Raw genomic sequence first — 20673 nt, 5'->3', positions numbered from 1 at the left:
AGGTCCTGTGGTGGTATGGAGTATACTAAGCAGACAGAATTGTGTTATTTAGTGCCTTTGTTCAGTATGGCTCTTTGTGATGCTTAGTAGCAATAGTATACAAGCAGAACTTAACACCTACTGGAGACAACTAACATAGCCCAGGCACTTGCCCTTAAGCACCTAGAATTAGGTAATAGGAGATCACAATTTAAACCCTGATGTTCATGTACATGTTGATCATATCAGGAACGATACTCCAGCTGTGAAAAGTGAAAGTAAGGTCAATCAAATAGCCTATCAAAGCATTCCAGAGGAAACGGTGCTGGGTAATTGCATTAGCCCTTTTATCTTTCTGTTATCTGTCTGTTGCAGATGCTATTGACAATATCTATATAATGTGAAGAGTGGGCTTGCTCAGGGCTCTCTCCTGCCGTCTGCTGACAGGAATCTCAAGGCCACCAGGACATTTTATGACCATGACAAGGGGGACAGATGTAATTCCTCCTTCTGATCACATTGCCACTGCTCGGACAAGAAAACCAAGTCCGGTGTGAGACCACTGTCTCGAGTTGGGTCATGGATAATCTGGGACAGGCCCATGGCTGCCATGGTAGCCATGAACTCCTGAGCTGCCTCCGAGGCCCGTCCCAGGGATGGCAGATTGAAGTCCCCCAAGACCATCAGTCTGGGGTGTAAGGTTTGCCCCGTTCGACAGAGAAACTCTCGTGACACGTGTGGTTCACAAAGAAGGTTTACTCATGCGTAACGTAGTAGTCACAAGCAAAGCCAGGACTGGCTTGGTACAATTGCATCACTTGTTATATTCCCCCCTTCCCGCACTTTTTTCCCGCCCCGCGATCACGTTGCAGCTGCGGATTATGGGCCCCCAATAATCCCCCTTGATTGTTCATGATGGCAGGATCGGTCAGGGTCTATTGTCTCACAACTGGGCACTTGTGAAGCAGTGCCTGTGATGACTATTGCTACCTCTCCTCCCCTACCTTGGGGTCTCAGCTGGTGCCAAACCAAAAACCCTCTTCGAATATGTTTCTATCTCTCTTTCAATGTGTTTGTTATTCCTCCAACTTTGTTTCATCCTTTGTTTCATTATAACGATTTTTATTGCTTTTCATCCTTTCACCTAAGCCACTTATACTAATGTATGGGGGCGGGGGGGACTCAACAAAATCAAGATAGTTTTCTTGACTGTGTGACCCATTTTGGCATTCAACTTTCTCAACCTTACTACCATATTCATCCACAGAAAATTACCAATAATTCAGCTACTGTGAAGTTTGTTCCCATGACTAAACATTATTTTCACTAGTTAATCACCAAGTTGCTATATATTTATATTAAAAGTTCCAAAGGTAGATAGCATACAACAGCTAGGTTGCCTGAAGACATTAAAATGAAATTCCATAGCTTATGGTTCCCCATATTCTGAAAGACAGACATATTAGGGCAAATTATACGTTATTTTATGAGTATAGCATACAATGTGAGCATAGCATTAGTACTTTCTACGTCAGTTCCACAGTTCGCTGAATCCAGTGAAAGTAGCTGGCATTGTGTACAGGAACACCTGCACAGCGTATGAGCTAGAGCCCCCCCAAGTCCAGATGGGAGATTCCATAGAAGGTTGTGGAGAATAACAGGGCTAAGATCCTGTGGGACTGCCAGATCCAGACGGACAGGCAGGTACTGGCCAATCAACCAGACAACGTGGTAGTAGACAAAAGACAGCGGTAGTGATAGATGTAGCAGTGCCAAGTGACAGCAACATCAGGAAGAAGGAGCATGAGAAGCTGAAGAAGTACCAGGGCCTGAAGGTGAAAATAGAGAGGATGTGGAAAGTCAAGCCCAAAGTGGTCCCAGTGGTGGTAGAAGCACTTGGGGCCGTGACTCCTAAGCTGGGAGAATGGCTCCAACAGATCCCAGGAACAACATCAGAGCTCTCTGTGCAAAAGAGTGCAGTGCTAGGCACAGCTAAGATACTGCGCAGAACCCTCCAACTCCCAGGCCTCTGGTAGAGGACCCGAGATTGAGGAAGACACGTACCACCCACAGGGTGAGAGGGGAATATATATCATGCAGTGTGAGCATAGCACTAGTACTTGCTATATCAGTTCTACAGTTCACTGAATCCAGTGGACCTCAGTGTGAAAACTCTGCTGGATCTTTTCTACCTTTCCCCCCTTTCTAATCCAGAGCAATTTTCTCTTTTGCTTTCTTTCGGTAATGGTATGTGAGAAAGGCCTTGAGAGAGAGGGCAAAGAGATGCTGCCTAGGGAATAGTCAGATAAGAGAGGGCATATCCCACAGCTGCATCATGGATGGAATAAGAGGCTCCTAGCTCAGGCTGAACAGAAGGCCATGGGAGATTTGTACTTTCAGACTTGCAAGATTCTGTTAATGTAGCCTACAATAAAGTAGAATTAGCTTATCTGCTCATGTTTTCTGTCTGGGAAGGCTAACCCTTTCTTTCCATTGCAAACTCACTTTTGTCACAATACAAACCCATCAGTCTGTAGATGGTTAAAAAAAAAAAGGAACACAAAAAGTGGAACCATTTCTCCCTCCAGTTGGGAAAAAAGGAAGGTTTGGAAATATATTTGCTACAAATGTGAGGAAATTGGTTGATAGCTGGGAAACTCATTATCCAGCAGGGTGAACTGGATTGTCTACAAGGTAGTTCATGGCTTTTTCTTAGTCCTCAACATCCTAAAAGAATCCAGTGCAACAACAGAACTCCAGTAGAACCATGACTGCACAATCTTTCCATATTACAAAAAACGTCATTTTTATGTTAATTATGAAGTCTTACTATTAATTAATATTTTAATCAAATCATAAGGTCTACTTCAACATTAATAAGAGAAAAAAGTGCTCATCAGAAAATTGGCAAAGAACAGACATTTCAATAAGACTGTTAAAATACCCTCCTCGTCAGATGTTCTTTCGTGTTTAAATGCGGCTTCACGACAATGATCTGGCGCTTTGGCCGAAATACGCAGTAGAGCCCAGGATGGAGAAGATCTCCACAGCCACCATGTATTTCCCCTTCATGCTCAGAGAGACAGGGATTAATTTTGGGGTGAGGCTGAGGGGTAGTTTTGTGGACTGGTTTAGGAGAGGGTACTTAAAAAAAAAGTACATATATACTTAACCGTACTGGAGGGCTTATACTAATTTTCATCTTTCATCCTTTTGAAATGGTGGACAACACTGCTGGTGGTTATCAATCATAAAGATCAGAAGGGGCTTTCAGGGCCACAAAAAGGAGACTCAGGGGAAGGTTGCCCAAACCATTGTAAAAGGAAAAGGATGTTGTCTACCCGTTCGTACTCCTTCATAGTGTCAGTAATGAGGATAGAACTAGGGACATATTTATAGCCTAGAGAGATTCTATAGCAAGTGTGGGCAAATAATATTCTATCCTTACATCTATGATTCTGAAGAGCATGTTAGAGCAGGTAAACAGAAACTTCCTGATGACCCTGAAGAAGACAGATAACAAAAATCAAGTTGTTTTCTTTTCCATGAATTACTGGGTACAATAAAGGACATTGTTTTTTGATATTAAGATGCTAGTATCAGTAGAAGGGGCATGCTTGAAGGATTTGAGAACCACCTTAAGTAAGTATAAATATAAAAACAGAAAAGGGGGCAAAGATTACCAACAGGGTAAATCTTTAAGTGCTTCCAACTTAAAAGAGGAAGTTCTTATGGGAATTAAGTGTCCATATATACATAGCTGGCATATAAATAATGTCATGATTACAATAGGGGACTACAATTTTTAGCAATTCTATGGAACTGCTGATAGTGAATTTTTCCAACAATCATGATGATGCAGAGAATGCACTTGGAAATCCCTCAGCAAGGCATTTTTAAAAGAGTACAGAAATTGCAATTAACAAAAAATCCTACCTTATAATTATACAGATGAGTATAAATCACTGGTTCTGGTAGAAGCTTAGCCACCAGCCAAAGCTCATTTGAAAAATCAGTAATAGAAATAGTCACCTCTGCTGTAGTGACACTTTCGAGAGCCCTGTCCATCTCAAAAGAATTGTATGCCACCCATTCTCATTGAGAGCTAGGCAGTATACAAGTTCAATAAATTATTATTATTTGAAAATCGATCATCTTTGAAAATATAGGCTGAAAGATGCTATCCAGTAGGACCTAGGCAGCACCCTTCCCCCTGAGATCCAGCACGTCCATACCCTCTTAGCCATGCCAAAAACCATAAAGACCTGACTTTTCCCACAAGCATTCTGGAGCCCAGAACAATTCCTTGGAGATACAGTTTGTGGGGATGTGGTGTGGTTGGGGGAGCCGAGAGTTTCTATGTTTTATTTATGTTGGTTTATTGTCTGGTTTTGTTGTTGTTTTGTGGGGGGGATGAATGACATTTTTTGAGAATTTGGGGAAAGGGGTCATTGGGTGAAACAGTTTAAGAACCACTGCTTTAGAAGTCAGTTAGACTAAAAGCTATGATTAATCAAAGCATTGTGGGCAATTTTCTCTAGGTTTAGTTTAGTTCCCATAGCAACTAGCAGTGTTCAGTACTGGTGAGTGCGTTGTTGATCATACAGATGTGTCTGTGTTGTCTTTCACAGTCTTGCCAAGAACTTGAATCTCAGAGCAGTTAACTCTTAAAGACATGCAATTTATTCATGCAGTTCAAAGCAAAAAACAAAAAACAAAAAACTGGCAACGAGATTGCAATAGAAATTTGATAAAATAATCTATGTGTAGTAATTTGAAGATCAAGAACATACATCATAATGTATGAATACAGCTTGTTTGCCTGTATTGATCATTGTAGCCTAGAGTGATCTTTTTAGAAGTTGATATCCAATTCCTCTTACCTCATGACAGCAATGACAGGAATGATAGAATCTGTAATCCAATAACAGATGGGTCTTCATGGCTACTCCATCAGTCTTCTGTCTTGTAGGCTTGAAGCTGATTAGGGCAATTAGTAGCAGGAAATAGGGCTCTTGGGTTTTTTTCCCCCTAAAATGGTTTGCTTATAATTTATTACTTATTGCAATAAATGCAATAAACAATATTTTTTCCTGAGATTACCTGCAAAATGAGGTAATCAACTGAGCTTTGCAAACACGCAAATCACACAACCTGTTAAGCAACAGGACAAGCTTTCCAAAGGCCACAGCATCATTCATGGCAGCCAGCTTTGTGAAGCTGTCTTTTCAGTGTTTTGCAGATCCTTACTTTTTAAATCACTATATGACTTTACTACTTAACTTTACTACTTAACTCACACTGTTGTTGTTGTTGTTGTTTTTTGGAGGGGTGGGGAGAAATAGCTGGTGACCTTCTAAATGCTGACTGTGAAGACACGATACAGATGACCATATCTTTGTTATGCATTGTTTATAGTTGTAGACAGCCACAGAGATGACCTTGGAGAAGCCATGCAGTTACAAAAAGAAGAGCATGCTTTAAGCTCAGAAAATGAGGAAATTCTCAAATTATAAAAAAGACCCTCAAATTCCCTTGCTGTAACTCTGTTACAGAGAGAGAGAAGGGAATACACAGTCAGGCTTTCAAGATTATGTTACTACAGCCTATATCAATAAAGCAGAGGTCCTGTCAGACTGGTAGTTTCTCTTTCTTGACCTGGTCTACCTCAAAAGACTGATAGTAGTTCCTTAAGGAATATGTGTGGTGAGGATGCGTGGTGAGGCTATTCAGTATTTCTTAGGAAATGAGTCCATATCTACAAAGGAAGGGATCAGACCCCCAGAACCCTTAGTCAAGTCAGGGGAAGTGAGTAAAAGATGTGGCTGTGAGCCAGGTTGAGGTGCACTGGTACTCTAGGAACCTCATTATTAATTGTTTAATTGATCTTCTTTAATCAAGATTACTTTCAACATTATATCTCTCTTTGAATCTGTTTGCTGTTCCTCCAGCTTTATGTCATCCCAGGATTCCTAATCCCATGGTTAATGAAACAGGAATTGCTGATGAGGAAATAATTATCCTAGGAGACATGAGTATTGGAGTATTGGATCCAAGCTTAGACAAATCATCCCAAGAGAAGGAAAAAGGAGGACATCTTGCAAGAAAGGTTTTTCAGGATATTGGCTTTGAACAATGCTTGCAGATTACAGAATCCAAAAGCAAGATATTATAACATCTACTCCATGTTCCTTCTTCACTGGGACACCAGCCTGCTTGGCCTTGCTTGGTCTTGGCTCTGACATCCCAGCTCAGAACCAGCTGAGAGACCTTTCCTGGGAGTGTCTGGCCCACAGTCTCTACAGTGGGCTACATTTAAGGCTGCCTGACCTAAGCAGCAACTTCCCAACAAGGTATTAACGTTAGACATTTAAAAGAGCTGGGACTGGGGGAAGCAGCTGGGCCAGGATGAGTCCACCTTCTGAAGTCTTGGCATTCTGTACTAGAGCAAGACAAGGGAGGGGACGGGGAGATGATGTGGTTGTCAGCCAGGATGATGTGAGTTTGTACTTGAGAAAGCTCAGCATTAACTAAATTGTCTAGCTAATTTGGTTTCACTGAGATCACTTTAAACATTACATCTCTCTTTAGATCTCTTCGCTATTCCTCCAGCTTTGAACCTCAGTTCTTTTAGATGGATTTCTATTGCTTTTCACCCCTTTGTCTAAGCCACTTATAAGAAGGTACAAGGCACAAGAAGAAGTTTCAGGGGTGACCATGTGGGGAGGGGGCACAAGAAAATCAAGATAGTTTTCTTGACTATGTGAATCAAGCCTCACATGATTTTGGCGTTCAACTTTCTCAAGTCCACTACCATATTCACCCACAGAGGATTGCCAGTAATTCAGGTATTGTGATGTTTGTTCTCATGGTGAAAAATTATTTTCACTATTCAATCACTGAATTTCTATATCTTTATCTTAAAAGACCAAACACATATAATGTCTAGGTTCATAAGACTACACCTGAGGATACTAAATTAAAATTTGATAGTTTCTGTCTCCATATCTATTAGGGCACAATATACTTTGTTTAGATGAGTATAGCATGTATTATGAGCATAGCACTAGGAGTCTGTAAATTCGGTTCTATAGTTCATTGAATCCCATGAATGAATTCAGTGCGAAAACTTTGCTGTGTTTTCCACCTTTCCTTCCTTCCTTCCTTCCTTCCTTCCTTCCTTCCTTCCTTCCTTCCTTCCTTCCTTCCTTCCTTCCTTCCTTCTTTCTTTCTTTCTTTCTTTCTTTCTTTCTTTCTTTCTTTCTTTCTTTCTTTCTTTCTTTCTTTCTTTCTTAAATTTATATGCTGCCCATCTTCCCCAGAGGGCTACTCTGGACAGCTATTCCTCCCCTTCTCATCCACAGCAATTTTCTCTTTTGTTTCTTCCTTTCCATTTCTCACTCTCTTTTGCCCCTTGCAAGCTCATCAGATTGTATGTGCTTGGGGAAAAAAAAAGAAACAAAAGCATAGGAATCATTTGCCTCCCCAAGTTACTAAAAACTTCAGTGAGACCATTACTGTATCATACATATAGGTTAAAAAAGAAATCATTAATCAGTTTTATATCAATTATGACATCTTACTATTAAGATTATATTCTAATCAAAAGATACAATGTACTTCAACATTGATAAGAGAAACAAATATTCACCAGAAAAATGCTCAAGAACAGACACTTGGATTGGACTGTTAAAGCACCCTCCTCGTCAGATGTTCTTTCGTGTTTAAATGTGGCTTCAAGACAATGATGTAGCACTTGGGGAGAAAGATGCAGCCCAAGAGGCCAGCGGTAGAGCCCAGGATGGAGAAGATCTCCACAGCCACCATGTATTTCCCCTTTGTGCTCAGATAGGCGGGGATGAAGGACACCCAAACACTGCAAAACACAAGCATGCTGAAGGTGATCAGCTTGGCTTCATTGAATGTATCGGGCAGCTTCCTAGCAAAGAAAGCCGCAGTGAAACTGATGCTGGCCAGAAACCCCAAGTAGCCCAGGACAATGTAGAACATCATATTTGAGCCTTCGTTACATTGCACAATGATCTCATCAGTCTGGGAATGCATGTCCAAGTCTGGGAAGGGAGGAGAGGTGGCCAGCCACACCGCACACAAGCTAATTTGAATGAAAGTACAGAAGACAATGACAAATCCTGCCAGTCTTTTCCTTATCCACTTCCTCATCCGGTTTCCTGGCTTGGTGTCCAGAAAGGCCAGAACTACCGTAATGGTTTTGGCCAAGATGCAGGAAACACAGATGGAGAAAATGATGCCAAACATCGTTTGTTGAAGAAAGCAGGTCACTTCTCCAGGGCAACCCATGAACAGAAAGGAGCAGAGAAAGCAAAGCAGGAGAGAGGAAAGCAGGGCACACGTGATACTCCTGTTGTTGGCTTTGACAATGGGGGTGTCCCAGTGCAGAATAAGAACAAGTGCCACAATAATGGAGGTCACTGAAAAGAAAAGAACAAAGGAAGTCAGAACGATTCCTAAGGGTTCCCTGAAAGACAAGTAGCTGAACATTTTGGGGATGCATTGATTCTTTTCCTCATTGGAATAGTGATCTTCTGGGCATCTCTCACACTGGTTTGCATCTGAAATAGATAGAGGAAGACCCTGTAATTTCCTAAATAAATAAATAAATAAATAAATAAATAAATAAATAAATAAATAAATAAATAGTTCCCTTTCTACATAAACACCCTTCACATTTTGGTTTTGTTTTGTTTTTTATTTATCAGCAAAGGGTGCTATTCTATAATCGATTGGTAAGCATTCAGCTTTGTTTTCCATAACTTTATCTAAATTAATTTGCCCTTTTCATTATTCCCCCAAAATTGAATTTCACAAGCTGTTGAGAGAGACAATACCATGTATACATAGATTTAATCATTTTAAATGAGCCACTACTGCTCCCTCTCCCTTTCCTCAGAATTTGACTAAATAAATCCCTTCATTCTGAATGCTACACATGATCTTTTTAGGCAAAAGAGCTAACCCCAATGAAAATCGGATATCATTCTATATTTTCACTACTGTAACATCATCCTTTGAAAGAGGCTTTTATCTACTTCAGAGTATTTCTCCTATGTTATCTCTGTGTGTCACAAAACAGTTTTTATTCTGGCCAGGCTTAATGCTCTGCTGTAAAAACCTCTGGAAGGGAGTTAGAGCAATCTTTCCTTCCAGGATCAAATCTCTCCCTTCATGGGGGTGTCCTCAAGTCAACATCACATGTTCTGCTGAGCTGTCCATTGCTCTGAATTAACATCAGCCCTGCTTATAAACCTCTCCAACTATAGCATGGAAAAGAACACACAGTTTCCATTTCCTGATCAATCTTTTAAAAAATGCAAGCAAAATACTGTTCCACTATGTATTCTGAGTATGATTTGTCATGATCAATTGTTCCATGTCAAAAGGCAATGAGCGATGTTTTCCTCTTTTCGCCTTATACCATCTTACATCTTGTTCTTTTAGAAGGAATTTTGGTCTATGATTGTAAATAAAATGTGATACTTTATACACTGAAGGTTGAGTGTCTGTAGAGGGTGGAAGCTTTAAAATGTGGAATTCTCCATTCTAGTATTCCAATTTTTATGTTGATTCTAAATTTTAATTTCTTCTACTTGCCAATCTGGACTGAGATCATTCCTTTAGGACATTTAGTGCAATTGTAGCAACAAGCTGGTTTCCCCTCCTGAACAGCTTTGCTGTACCCATGGTGGCAGCTTTCAACACATCTGGCCCAGGGACGTACCTAAAAATAACCATAAGGAAGGGTTAGGGTCAGGATTCATGCAGCCTATGGAAATGCTCCCCCTTATTTGCCATGGAAGTGGAAGAGACAGGAACTTACTACATTCTTAAAGTGTGCAAAGACTTTTGAGCTCAAAATGTGCTAACTGATACTTTCAAATTTCCCAGGTTTACTTTTTGACATTGTGCCACTGAAGTGGATGGAAAGCACCATGCTTATAGATGTTGACGGTTGTATACTTTCTATTTTAATAGATACATTTTTATATCTTCTACTTTTCATAATTTTTTTCTTTTAGATTCCTTTTAGATATATGCTTTCTATTTTATATCTCTTAGCTTTTTAATTATTATTATTTTTCTGATGTATTTTCTATGCGTTTTAAATTGGCTGTACCCTACCCCCCTTATCCTGATCCCTGACTGTAATAAAGATTTGATTTGATGGTAGTTGTTGACAGTTGGAACCAGTCATTCACTCTATATATAAATGGATCAACAGAATTATTTCTTTAAAAACCTGCACACCAAATATGCCTTCCTTGTGGAGAACTTGAGAAGCAATCTCAGTTTCCACCTTGTTCCCTAGGTGGAGAAATAAAGAAGCAGGGGATGGTTTCAAATTCTGAATAGTTCTTAGGGTAGAACACTCCGATTATTCCATAATTTGTTCCCACAGAATCTTGGGATGTGGTTGGTCTATCATAATTCTGGAATTTTATTAAAAAATCCTGCTTATACTTTTGATTTACACCAAGTGTCTCAAAAGGACAATTCTTCTCACTGGGAGCTATATTTTTCTTTTAACTTCTTTTGTATGATTTCCTATCCATACAATTTTGGATCCATTTCTTTTTGAAATATTCTCAAAGGAAAATATGCTCTGCATTAAAAGCAATAAAATAAAAGTATATTTCTTGAAAATGCTGCATGATTTAGAAAGAAAGAAAACTCTGAGGAAATAGTCAGTGGAAACTCTTCATAATGTTTTCCTCATTCCACATTTTTATTATTATTATTATTATTATTATTATTATTATTAATAATAATATTTTGCTCCTCCATGGGTTGTAACTCAATTGTAGAAAAATAGAAAAAGGTGCTCATACTTAGCTCATAATTTGTAATTATGCAAAAGTTATTTACAGTTAAGATTTCTCCATTTTTAAAATGTTATTGCTTTGAATCTGTCCTACATTAAGCATAACAGAAAGAAAATTAAGCAGCTTTGGCCAACAAAAAGATTTAAATGAAATCATTTCAGATATCTGGAAAAAAACGGTCACTACAAAAAATGTATCTTCTAGGTTAATCAGAATCAGCCGTTGCAACATTTCTGAGAGGGGAAACTCAGATATCGAGCAAAAGTGCTATGTTCGGGATTTATTGATTGATTTATCATATTTTTATAGCCTGCTATCTTACACAAAGTAACTCTGGGTGGCATACAACAATGAGATAAAACAACAAATAGATAAAAAACAATCATTATAAAAGATAAAAAGTACTTCTTAAAATAAATATATTATCAAAATTATTAAAATATACAAACCCTACAGAGAGAGCAAGAATGTCAGTCACAGTGGAGCCATCTAATAATATCTCTGGTTCCCAAAGACTTCCAGGCCTGATGACATAGCCAGGTCTTGAGGGACTTCCTATACAATAGCAGGGAAGGAGCGAGCCTCACTTCAGGGGGGAGAATGTTCCAGAAGGAGGGAGCCATGGCAGAGAAGGCCCACCTCCTGGGACCCACCAAATTCAAGTCCCTGGCAGACAGAACCCATAGCACACCATCCATGCCCGATCTAATGGGATGGGCTGGTATAATCGGGGAGAGGCAGTCCCTCAGATAACCCGGCCACATGCAATGAATTACTGTAAAGGCCAAAACCAGCACCTTGAATTGGACTTGGAAGCAAATTGGCAGCAGAAGTGTAATATGTGCTTTTATAGGACCACACACAACTGCCTGTGCTGCTGCATTCTGCACCAGATGAAGCATCTGGATACTCCTCAAGGGCAGCCAATTCTTAAGAAACAAATTTAACCTGTAGATTATCAAGCACACAGACAAAAATATCACTTTGCTTAAATAACACACTCCCTGAGCACATACATCCTGAAACTTGTGGTTCCACACAATGGTGCTATCTTTAATTTTGAACTTTTTCCCATTGGAAGCTTTGGAATCCATCTTCCCAATCAGGACTCTCTGAAAGGATTGATTGTGGAACGTGACCAGGTTGAAGAGGTCATATCCGGGGTCAAAGTCCCCCTTCTCATCAAAAAAGATTTCATCTCCCACAGTATTGTTAAAACACACATGTCTGAGAAAGTAGTGAAGCTGCATTGGAGGGAGGGAAAAAATTAGATTTTAGCTGATACCTCAGAGATGACTGTCGTCATGAGAGCAGTAAAAATTACAGTAAGGCAGGTGTTGGTGTAAGAATGATGACAACATGAAAATAGGTAGAAGCTATTTTGCTTCTCCTGCCCCAATTCTCAGAATATGGATTGGGTCCAAGGCAATGTTGGAGGAGAAGAAGTGAATTGTGACAAGATAGGAGCACTTGACCATCAAGTGCATGACTAGAAAGCTTCCAATGCTATATTGCCCTTCCTTCCTCACAATACAAATGCCTTTTCTTTCTTTTAAGGGGAAAACATCAGCAATCTAGGGTTCATTCCAAAAATATTGTTTGGAAAATTATCATCAGCTTTCCTCCATATCACTAATTTGTCCTCTGGATGACCAAGAGGTTCTCTACTGACTACTCACATCACAGCTCTGGAATGGGAAATCAAAGCTGGGTCTTTGGGAAGGGCTTGAAACAGAACAGACTGGGTTACAGCAATTTGCTCCAGGGTGAGTAAATAATTTGTCTTAAAGGGCGTAATTTTCTACAGTCTTTCTTCGAACACCCATTACTTAGCTACAGATATTGTTTGTGTTTATGTGTGTGTGAAATTGCTATATATTTTACAGGTTGCTAAGATAGGTATTTGCAAGGAATCACAAGGATGGAAAATTGACAACACACAAATGGTGGTGCCATTTGCTTCTTGAGATATGATGCAAGCTGGTCATTCAAGGAAGATCTCATGATATAAATTTTATTTGACCCCTTGCCCCTTCCCAAGGATTTTCTTTGACTTGTCATTCAACACATCAATGCTTTAGGGGCACTGTGGCATGCCCTTGTTTCTAGCACTTGTCAGATGTCACACCAGGGCTCAGCAGTAAATTATAGGTATTGAGAAAGGGAACCTCTTTTTCAGAAATTGGACTGACTTGGTCTAAATCTTGATAACATTAGGATGAACCCTTAAATGCAAGAGCTGATATCTCATTTGGAGCAGAAAATTCAGGGCCTTTATACCGTTCGGCTCTATATTTTTCCTTGTCTTTTCCTTATATCTTTCTGCTTAATTCATAAGTGAGAGTTCACATGGCAGCTTTGAGTAACTGTGATGGAATGGACTTATGAAGGCCAGGCTCAGGGAGATAAGCATGTTCTTAGCCCCCAGCAGGAGCGTGGGAAGTTCAAGATGATGAGGCTGGCACCTCCCTAAGGAATTCATGGTATTGTAGCTGGCTGGCTTGGGAACCTGGGTTCAGTCTGGTGAGATTTCTGTCTTGAGGTTGAAGCTAATAAACACAAAAGAACTGTATGTGCATTGTCTCTTGGAGTTCTTTGGGCTGAACCTGAGAGTAACTGACTTATCAAGCAGCTTCTCTTGCTTGTAACCTCCTGATTGCTGTTTTCACCTTCACCTGATACATCTGGTTAAGAGAACTCCTACCTGCCATGGCTCAACTTTCCAAGAATTGTGCCTGCCTTGATTCCTCAAAGATACTGGTTTTACTCTTGCTGAATGCCGAGAATGCAATGCATGTGCCACAGAATAAATCCCATTGTAGATATTGTAGCTCTCTCCAGACATTTCCATTTCAAAAACAGTGCTGGGGAGTCTCCTTAGTTCCTCCTTCCCAGTGCAGTTCTTTCCTTTTCCTAGATGCAGATCATGCTGGGGGAATGAACAGAGAAATACAGAATACCAGAATTCATAGATAAAAGGAAAGGAATGAATGAAAGGATTTATGCTCTCAAGAAACTCCTGAAATCTTGGCACAGTGTTTGTATGGAGTGAAAAGAATAATGTGCCATTGAAACTTTGCAATGCAAATTTACGCCAAGAAAATGCCGTTGTGAAGTCCCACTGAGCGGTTATGATCCAGACTCTATGATTCAGTGGATTTTGGAAGGCAAATTCAAACATTTGCAGAATGAGCTGTAGACCTTCCATAGATTGGAAGTCCCCATGAACAAGGAACACATTGATTTTGAGCTCTGAGATAGCACTGCCTATCTTTCCCAGCCTTTTAATAAAGGAATGTCTATTTCCTGTGTAAGTTTTCATTATTGGGATTATTTGCAGGAAAGCTAGGCAGATGTCATTCTGAAAGAGCTTTGGCTGGAGATTTCGAAGAAAGGTTTCCCCGTTTTCATTCTCTGGTACTAAGAGGCCAATCCAGTTCCATCCAAAATGGTTCAGTAAATGAACAATCCCCTCACATTGTAAGTCTTCATTGGGAACCATGCAGAAGAAGGAAGGGAAGCGAGTTTTGTCACTTAGGATTGGATCAAAGGAGCCATAACTGAGCTGCAGTTCAAACAAATAATGAAGGAAACAGGAAAAGAAGCATTAAAATTGAGACATGCACTTTTTGTCTTGAAGAAGATATTGCCTTACAGTCTGTACATGAATTCTGCATGTTACTTAAATTGAAGAGTATGAATAAATAAGCAAGAATCACATTAATTATTGAAGTGGAAAGCCTCAGGAATCAATTTTCTGACATTCCTCACATTGTTGGACTTCAGTTCCTTTCATGCCTCATCATTAGCGATGTTGGAGAAAGCTGATGGGATCTAAAGTCAAGAAATAGGTGGAGCTCCACATGTTCACCATACCAATTTCAACAAATGTTACAACTCAACATTACATTAATAATGACATACGACCCTTTCCCACTGCTTTTACATTAGGCCCACGTTAATCTCAGGACATTTCTCTTTCTACAAAAACATCTCTACTTAGAAGAAAATGGACGAGTCACACTTTTACATGTATCTCCAAATACAGTATTTAGTATATTGGAGAATTACTTGGGGAGATTCATGTTATAAGACTCCATGTTTTCAATTTCCCTATGACATCCAGCATTTTATTCACCATACTTTCGTAATTCTTATAGTGTTTTATATTAGCCCTGTCCATATTTTCTGCTCACAACTATTTTAACTTTTTTGCCTTTTAGAATTTCATCTCTTCTTCACATACAACTTTACTGAGTAATATGCTTTAACCATACCAACAGTGAATGAAGATCAAGGAAATGCTTTCTAATGTCTGAAAGCTACCGAAGATTTTGGTGAAATGCCCACACCTGGGGAATCTTGTAGGCATTCAAAATGTGGGCCATCTGGATGGAGTTTGGGGACGTGAGGCCACCAATGATAGCCAGGACCTTTCTCTTCCTCCTTCTGGCGCAATAGTAATTGATGGGATTCCCTTGTCGCTGAAAGAGAAGATCTCGCACGTTCTTAGTAGCAATCCTTGCGTTAAAATAATTTTCATAGACTTCCAATTCAAATGTGGTGTTGGGTAACAGCTTGATGTTTCTCTTGATGTCATGTATGGCAAAAAGCATGGAAAGAACATATTGGTAGTTTTTGGGGATGATGCTGAAATGGGAGATTTATGTTGATGGAGATCATTATATTAGGAAGAAATAACAAGGCAAGAAGCTGGAAACTATATAAGCAGTTTCACTAATTTCTGTAAAGGTGACTTCTAATTAATTTCCCCTCCCTCCTAAAAACCTGATCATGGATAGTGAATCCCAACAGTGCATGTTTAACCTTCATCTGTTACTACCAGATAATAATAATTGCTCTTCCAACACACAATATATAATATAAAATAAAATCTCCCCATCTTTCCATTTGGAGAATGGAAATGGAGAATTCAATGGACCCACTTGAACTGAGCTTTTTGATACATCCATTTTTCAATGGGTGGGAAAGCAAGATTAGCATTGGGTGTGCTTTGGGCCATCAATTCAGTAAGAGTTTCTAGTGAAAAGGCACTTTCAAAGGGTGAGATAGAACTCATGGCAGGTAAAACACATTATGTGTAGATCCCATTTTTCTATTTTGTGTATCATCTAGTAGCTTCTGATCCTTTGGTTGTATTCCAACACTGCCAATTCTGCACCCCCCAAGGGATAACCGCAGCGTCTGATCCTGTGCTGTCTACCTTTCACACTTAGTCTGTCACTTTGCTCTGAAGATGAAATGACTGTAGTCTGAAGAGGAAAAGTATACTTACAGTCCCCTTAGGAAGAAATCTGGAGGTTTTGTGAAAGTGTACAAGGGCAAATCAGGAAATGTGTCTGAATAAAATCCCCAAGAAGCACATCTTCTCTGGAGTTATAAATTTTCCCTGGAGCTCTGGAAGGCTGACTGCACATGGCTTTCCAACCCCGTTGATAGAATCAGAAAGAAAGGGGAATAAGAAACTTATTTTGAATGCCAGCAGACTTAAACCAGAGGCACCTCTATTCAACCGCATGGTCACCGTAAAAATGTCTGCACTCAGTAGAAGCAATGATTTCTTGACAAAACTAAGAAAACTCTCTATACAACAGAATGAAGTGTGTTTTCAATTTTTAAAAATTCTCAATGATGGTTCCCTGCCCCCTGCAGATATGTTCTAAAGTCTCAATGGCACAAGTGAATAGAACATGGAGTATAAATGTAATTGTTGATTATGGAGTGTTGCTTTACTTTTTAAAGAGGTCTTGTCTCTTGTGGCTCAGATATTTTTTAAGAAGCGTTATGTAGTTTAGAGACTTCCAAAGAAATAGGGTTCAAACATAGTGATTCTGATAATTATAGGACAAAGAATAACTTTCATCAAAATCTTCCAGTCCCTGTAGAACTAGAGAAAGAATGTTTTGGATCCCTCCATAGTCAATGTCAGGTTGGAAGCAGCTTTATTGAGATTGTACTGCACTATCCATTAAAGTTCAACCTTTCCCCTGTGGGATTATAACCATTTTCCTGAATCAAATCAAAGCTGCCTTGGGAGTGACTTAGTTGAAGATGAAGACTTTTCCCTGAATGTTCTGGCTATAGTTGAAACTTTTTCCAGATCAACATAAAATCTTTGAGTTTCCTGGACAACTTCTTCTAGTTCTCAATCAGATGAATCATTAAAGAATGGCCCATGACACCTAACTGTTCAGCTACGATTATAGTTTCCTAATGTGGCCAAAGATATATCACCAATGATTTCCAAGCAAGCCCTAAACCACATGGCTCTGTGTTCACATAATCCAGGGCAGCAGAGAACGTGACATCCAAACTTGCCATATTTTGCAATATGACCTGCACCATCTAGAAAAACATCTTCAATTCTTGCAAAGAGTGAGGGAATAGAAAGCAATGGGGAGGTATATGTTGATATAAACTAGGCTTACTTATATTTCCCTATTATTCCTATTGTTCCCTAACTAGGATTCCTTTTAATTCCTTTTTATATTTGGCAAAACATTGTGGAGCCCAAAAGGATGAGTTGGAGATGTATTTAAATATATAGATGAAACATACGTAATAAATACGTACCCCTGCTGCTATATCCACTCTAAAGCCAAGTATCCAGAGGCGTTCTGCTCTGCAAGAATTCACTGATTTTACCGTTTGGTTTGTGATTGAAATGCACGTTTCTTCTGTATCTGGAAAACATGATTTTCATAAATTGTCTTTTGAGCCGGGTATCTACCTTTTAAAAGTAAATTGATTTTTAATAAATGCAGAGATGACAGATCTTTCTGACACAGACTGGCCGGATTTGCAGCATATTTTAGACTTGGATTAAGTGAAATCGGGCAGAGTGCACTTCAGCATGACCTGGGGTGACAGTCATGGTCCTAAGATGTTGTATGGCCCAGACCATCGTGACAATTTGATGGAACAATATATTGTTTTAGCAGGCTATGTCTCAGGACATAGTTTTTATTTAGTATAGTAGCAAAGTACACTTACTTATGATAATTACAGCGTGTATATATGTTATACTATATATCTTTAAGTATCAACACCTCCTATAACCTTCTAGAGTTAGGCATGACATGCAACAAATGGCAAAACTTGCTTGTGTTTAGTAAATCAAGGAATCTGGCTTGACTTAAGGTTCTAGGGTCCTCAGTGCCCCCTGTGTAGGAAACACCTCCAACTGCTTTCCTAGGAGACTAGACACTCTTCTGAGGGCTTCGCTACCAAATTTAGGGCTATATGAATTACTGGTATCCATCATCATTGTGTCTGTTGAAGCTGAATCAGCTTTACATGCAGTAACAGATGGTTGACATACTATACAAAAACAAGTAGAAGAAATTCGCCACCTTAGCATGAATAATGGAATGGCTCCAGATTACTTGCTCGCTTCACAAGAAGCACAATGTAAATTGTTAAATTCCTCCTGCTGTGTACAGATTAATCAACAAGGTCTGGTTCAGAGCAGGCTCAGTTTTTAGACTCCAAGAAGAATGCTCAAGTCCTAGAGGGTAGTTTGGAGCATAAACTATTATCATACATCCCCAACTTTGCCTCTATCTGGGCGTGGGTTAAAAATATACTAGCTTTAGGACTTTTGCTTTTTCTTTTAGCAATTTTCTTTTATATTTGTCTGGCCTGTCGACCCTCCTGTTGCAGGTCCTGCTGTGTCATATGTCCCAGATGTTGCCAGCAGGTTTGTATTAGGTCCTCTGCGGGCTCATCCTCAGGTTGGTCTGTCTATTATCATTCTGCGCCCCCACCCTCATATTGCCCTGCTGCAGAGGGGGAAAATCTGTAAGGTCCTTTGGTGGTATGGAGCATATTAAGCAGACAGAGTTGTGTTATTTAGTGCCTTTGTTCAGTATGGCTCTTTGTGATGCTTAGTAGCAATAGTATACAAGCAGAACTTAACACCTACTGGAGACAACTAACATAGCCCAGACACTTGCCCTTAAGCATCTAGAATTGGGTAATAGGAGATCACAATTTAAACCCCGATGTTCATGTACATGTTGATAATATCAGGAAGGATACTCCAAGTGTGAAAAGTGAAAGTAAGGTCAATCAAATAGCCTATCAAAGCATTCCAGAGGAAAAGGTGCTGGGTAATTGCATTAGCCCTTTTATCTTTCTGTTATCTGTCTGTTGCAGATGCTACTGACAATATCTATATACTGTGAAGAGTGGGCTTGCTCAGGGCTCTCTCCTGCAGGCTGGTGGCAGGAAGCCCAGGGACTCACTGTAAGTATTTTCCCATCAAGCGTAACTTGGTTGTTTCTATCTCCAAATGCTTTGGTTTTCCTTTTAGGTGAGCATTTTTCTCCCAACAGAATATAGACCTATCTCTGACTTTTCTATTAACATCAAACAATTCCTTTAATTCTTCCAGAATTCCTGATTCCTTGCATTTAATGCCACTAAGTAGTGTTTTAAGGTCCTTTTAGCTTTAGTTTTTCTGTGCTACATGTTCAGTCTCCCCTTTACAGTATATGTTTCTATTTTAATTTATTTGACATATGGATTTGATGTTTGTGTGTGTTTAATTTATGGTGCCTGGAGGACAATTAGATATACAGTGAATCAGAAACTTTAGGAACAGACAAACAAGAAATGTCAGAGTTAACATTCTCAAAGAATACTTCTTCATCTGCTGATAAACAGTTAATCCAATCCAACTAACAGAGCAATTTTTACAGTTCAAAATATAAAAATCTTCAGAGGATCTATATCTGTCTGTCTGTCTGTCTGTCTGTCTGTCTATCTATCCATTCACCGTGCATTGTTGAAGGATCCATCCATAGGTTTATCTAGCTTATCTCCCTATCCAGCCATCCTTATACTGCATTACTAGATTTTTTATTTACACAAAGTTCCAAAAAGCTAAAAGTAAACTTTCTCTTTCATCAAAGGACAAAAGAGAAGTGAAGATATTTATTATTAAACTATTAAACTATTAAATTAAAGTGAAGATATTTATTAACCGAACTTGAAGTTTAAGCAGACTAAAGTGGAAGTCATTCACTCCTTTCCTCAAGGTGCAAAGACTGGAGACTCAGCTGATCTTTTGAGAGAGACCATTGCATAGCCTGGGTGAAATGGATCTAGAGAATCATGTTCCTCCACAGAAATCTATTTTTTTCATTGCCTTATTCAGTAAAGGTACCTCGACACTGAACAATCCTTCTCTATCCATTTGATGTCAAAAGGAAACAATTTTAATCCTCCCCTCTTTGAGTAGGAGGAATAACTCCTCTCCCATAAATCACTGCCATGTTCTCCATAGGGCAAATGGGAGAAAATAAATAATGCACACAATTTGGACCTCAGGAATGAATACAAAAAAAAAAAAAAAGTCATTGCCTGTCTCTTCACTGAGCTGCATTAAAAGCTGCCTGACCTAGGGTGCTAAAGATTTGTACTCCCATCTTGGGATTCAGTGGTATAGCAAGCTAAGGGAGGAGTGTGGGGAGATGTTGTGGCTATGAGCAAGCTTGATGTGAGTTTGTACTTGGCAAACCTCAGTATTATTACAATTGTTGAATTAATTTTGTTCAATTAAGATCACTTGAAACATTCTATCTCTCTTCAAATGTGTTTGCTATTCCTCCAACTTTGTATCATCCTTTATTTTATTATAAGGATTTCTATTGCTTCTCATTCCTTTACATAAGCCACTTATATTAATGTACAAGGTGCAAGAAGAAGTTTCAAGGGTGACCATGTGGAGGGGCACAAGAAAATCAAGATAGTTTTCTTGACTGTGTGACCCATTTTGGCATTCAACTTTCTCAACCTTACTATCGTATTC

At 39.4% G+C, this 20673-nt stretch overlaps 1 protein-coding gene across 1 annotated transcript; it reads right to left on the bottom strand.

The window, feature by feature from the left end:
• Positions 1-7668: 7668 nt before the first annotated feature.
• Positions 7669-15918, bottom strand: LOC112543212 (vomeronasal type-2 receptor 26-like). The gene is made up of 6 exons (XM_088142361.1): positions 15785-15918; positions 15191-15488; positions 13543-14403; positions 11855-12082; positions 9610-9736; positions 7669-8570 (listed from the first exon to the last, which is right to left on the bottom strand). The coding sequence occupies exons 1-6, from the start codon at positions 15916-15918 to the stop codon at positions 7669-7671; spliced, it is 2550 nt and encodes an 849-aa protein (XP_087998487.1).
• Between the last annotated feature and the right edge of the window lie 4755 nt (positions 15919-20673).

The sequence above is a fragment of the Python bivittatus genome, unplaced genomic scaffold (assembly GCF_059951505.1).
Source record: "Python bivittatus isolate LINGU-HERP-01145 unplaced genomic scaffold, Pbiv_v1 ctg000440_np1212, whole genome shotgun sequence".
NCBI lineage: Eukaryota > Metazoa > Chordata > Lepidosauria > Squamata > Pythonidae > Python > Python bivittatus.
This window is presented reverse-complemented; position numbering and strand designations above follow the sequence as displayed.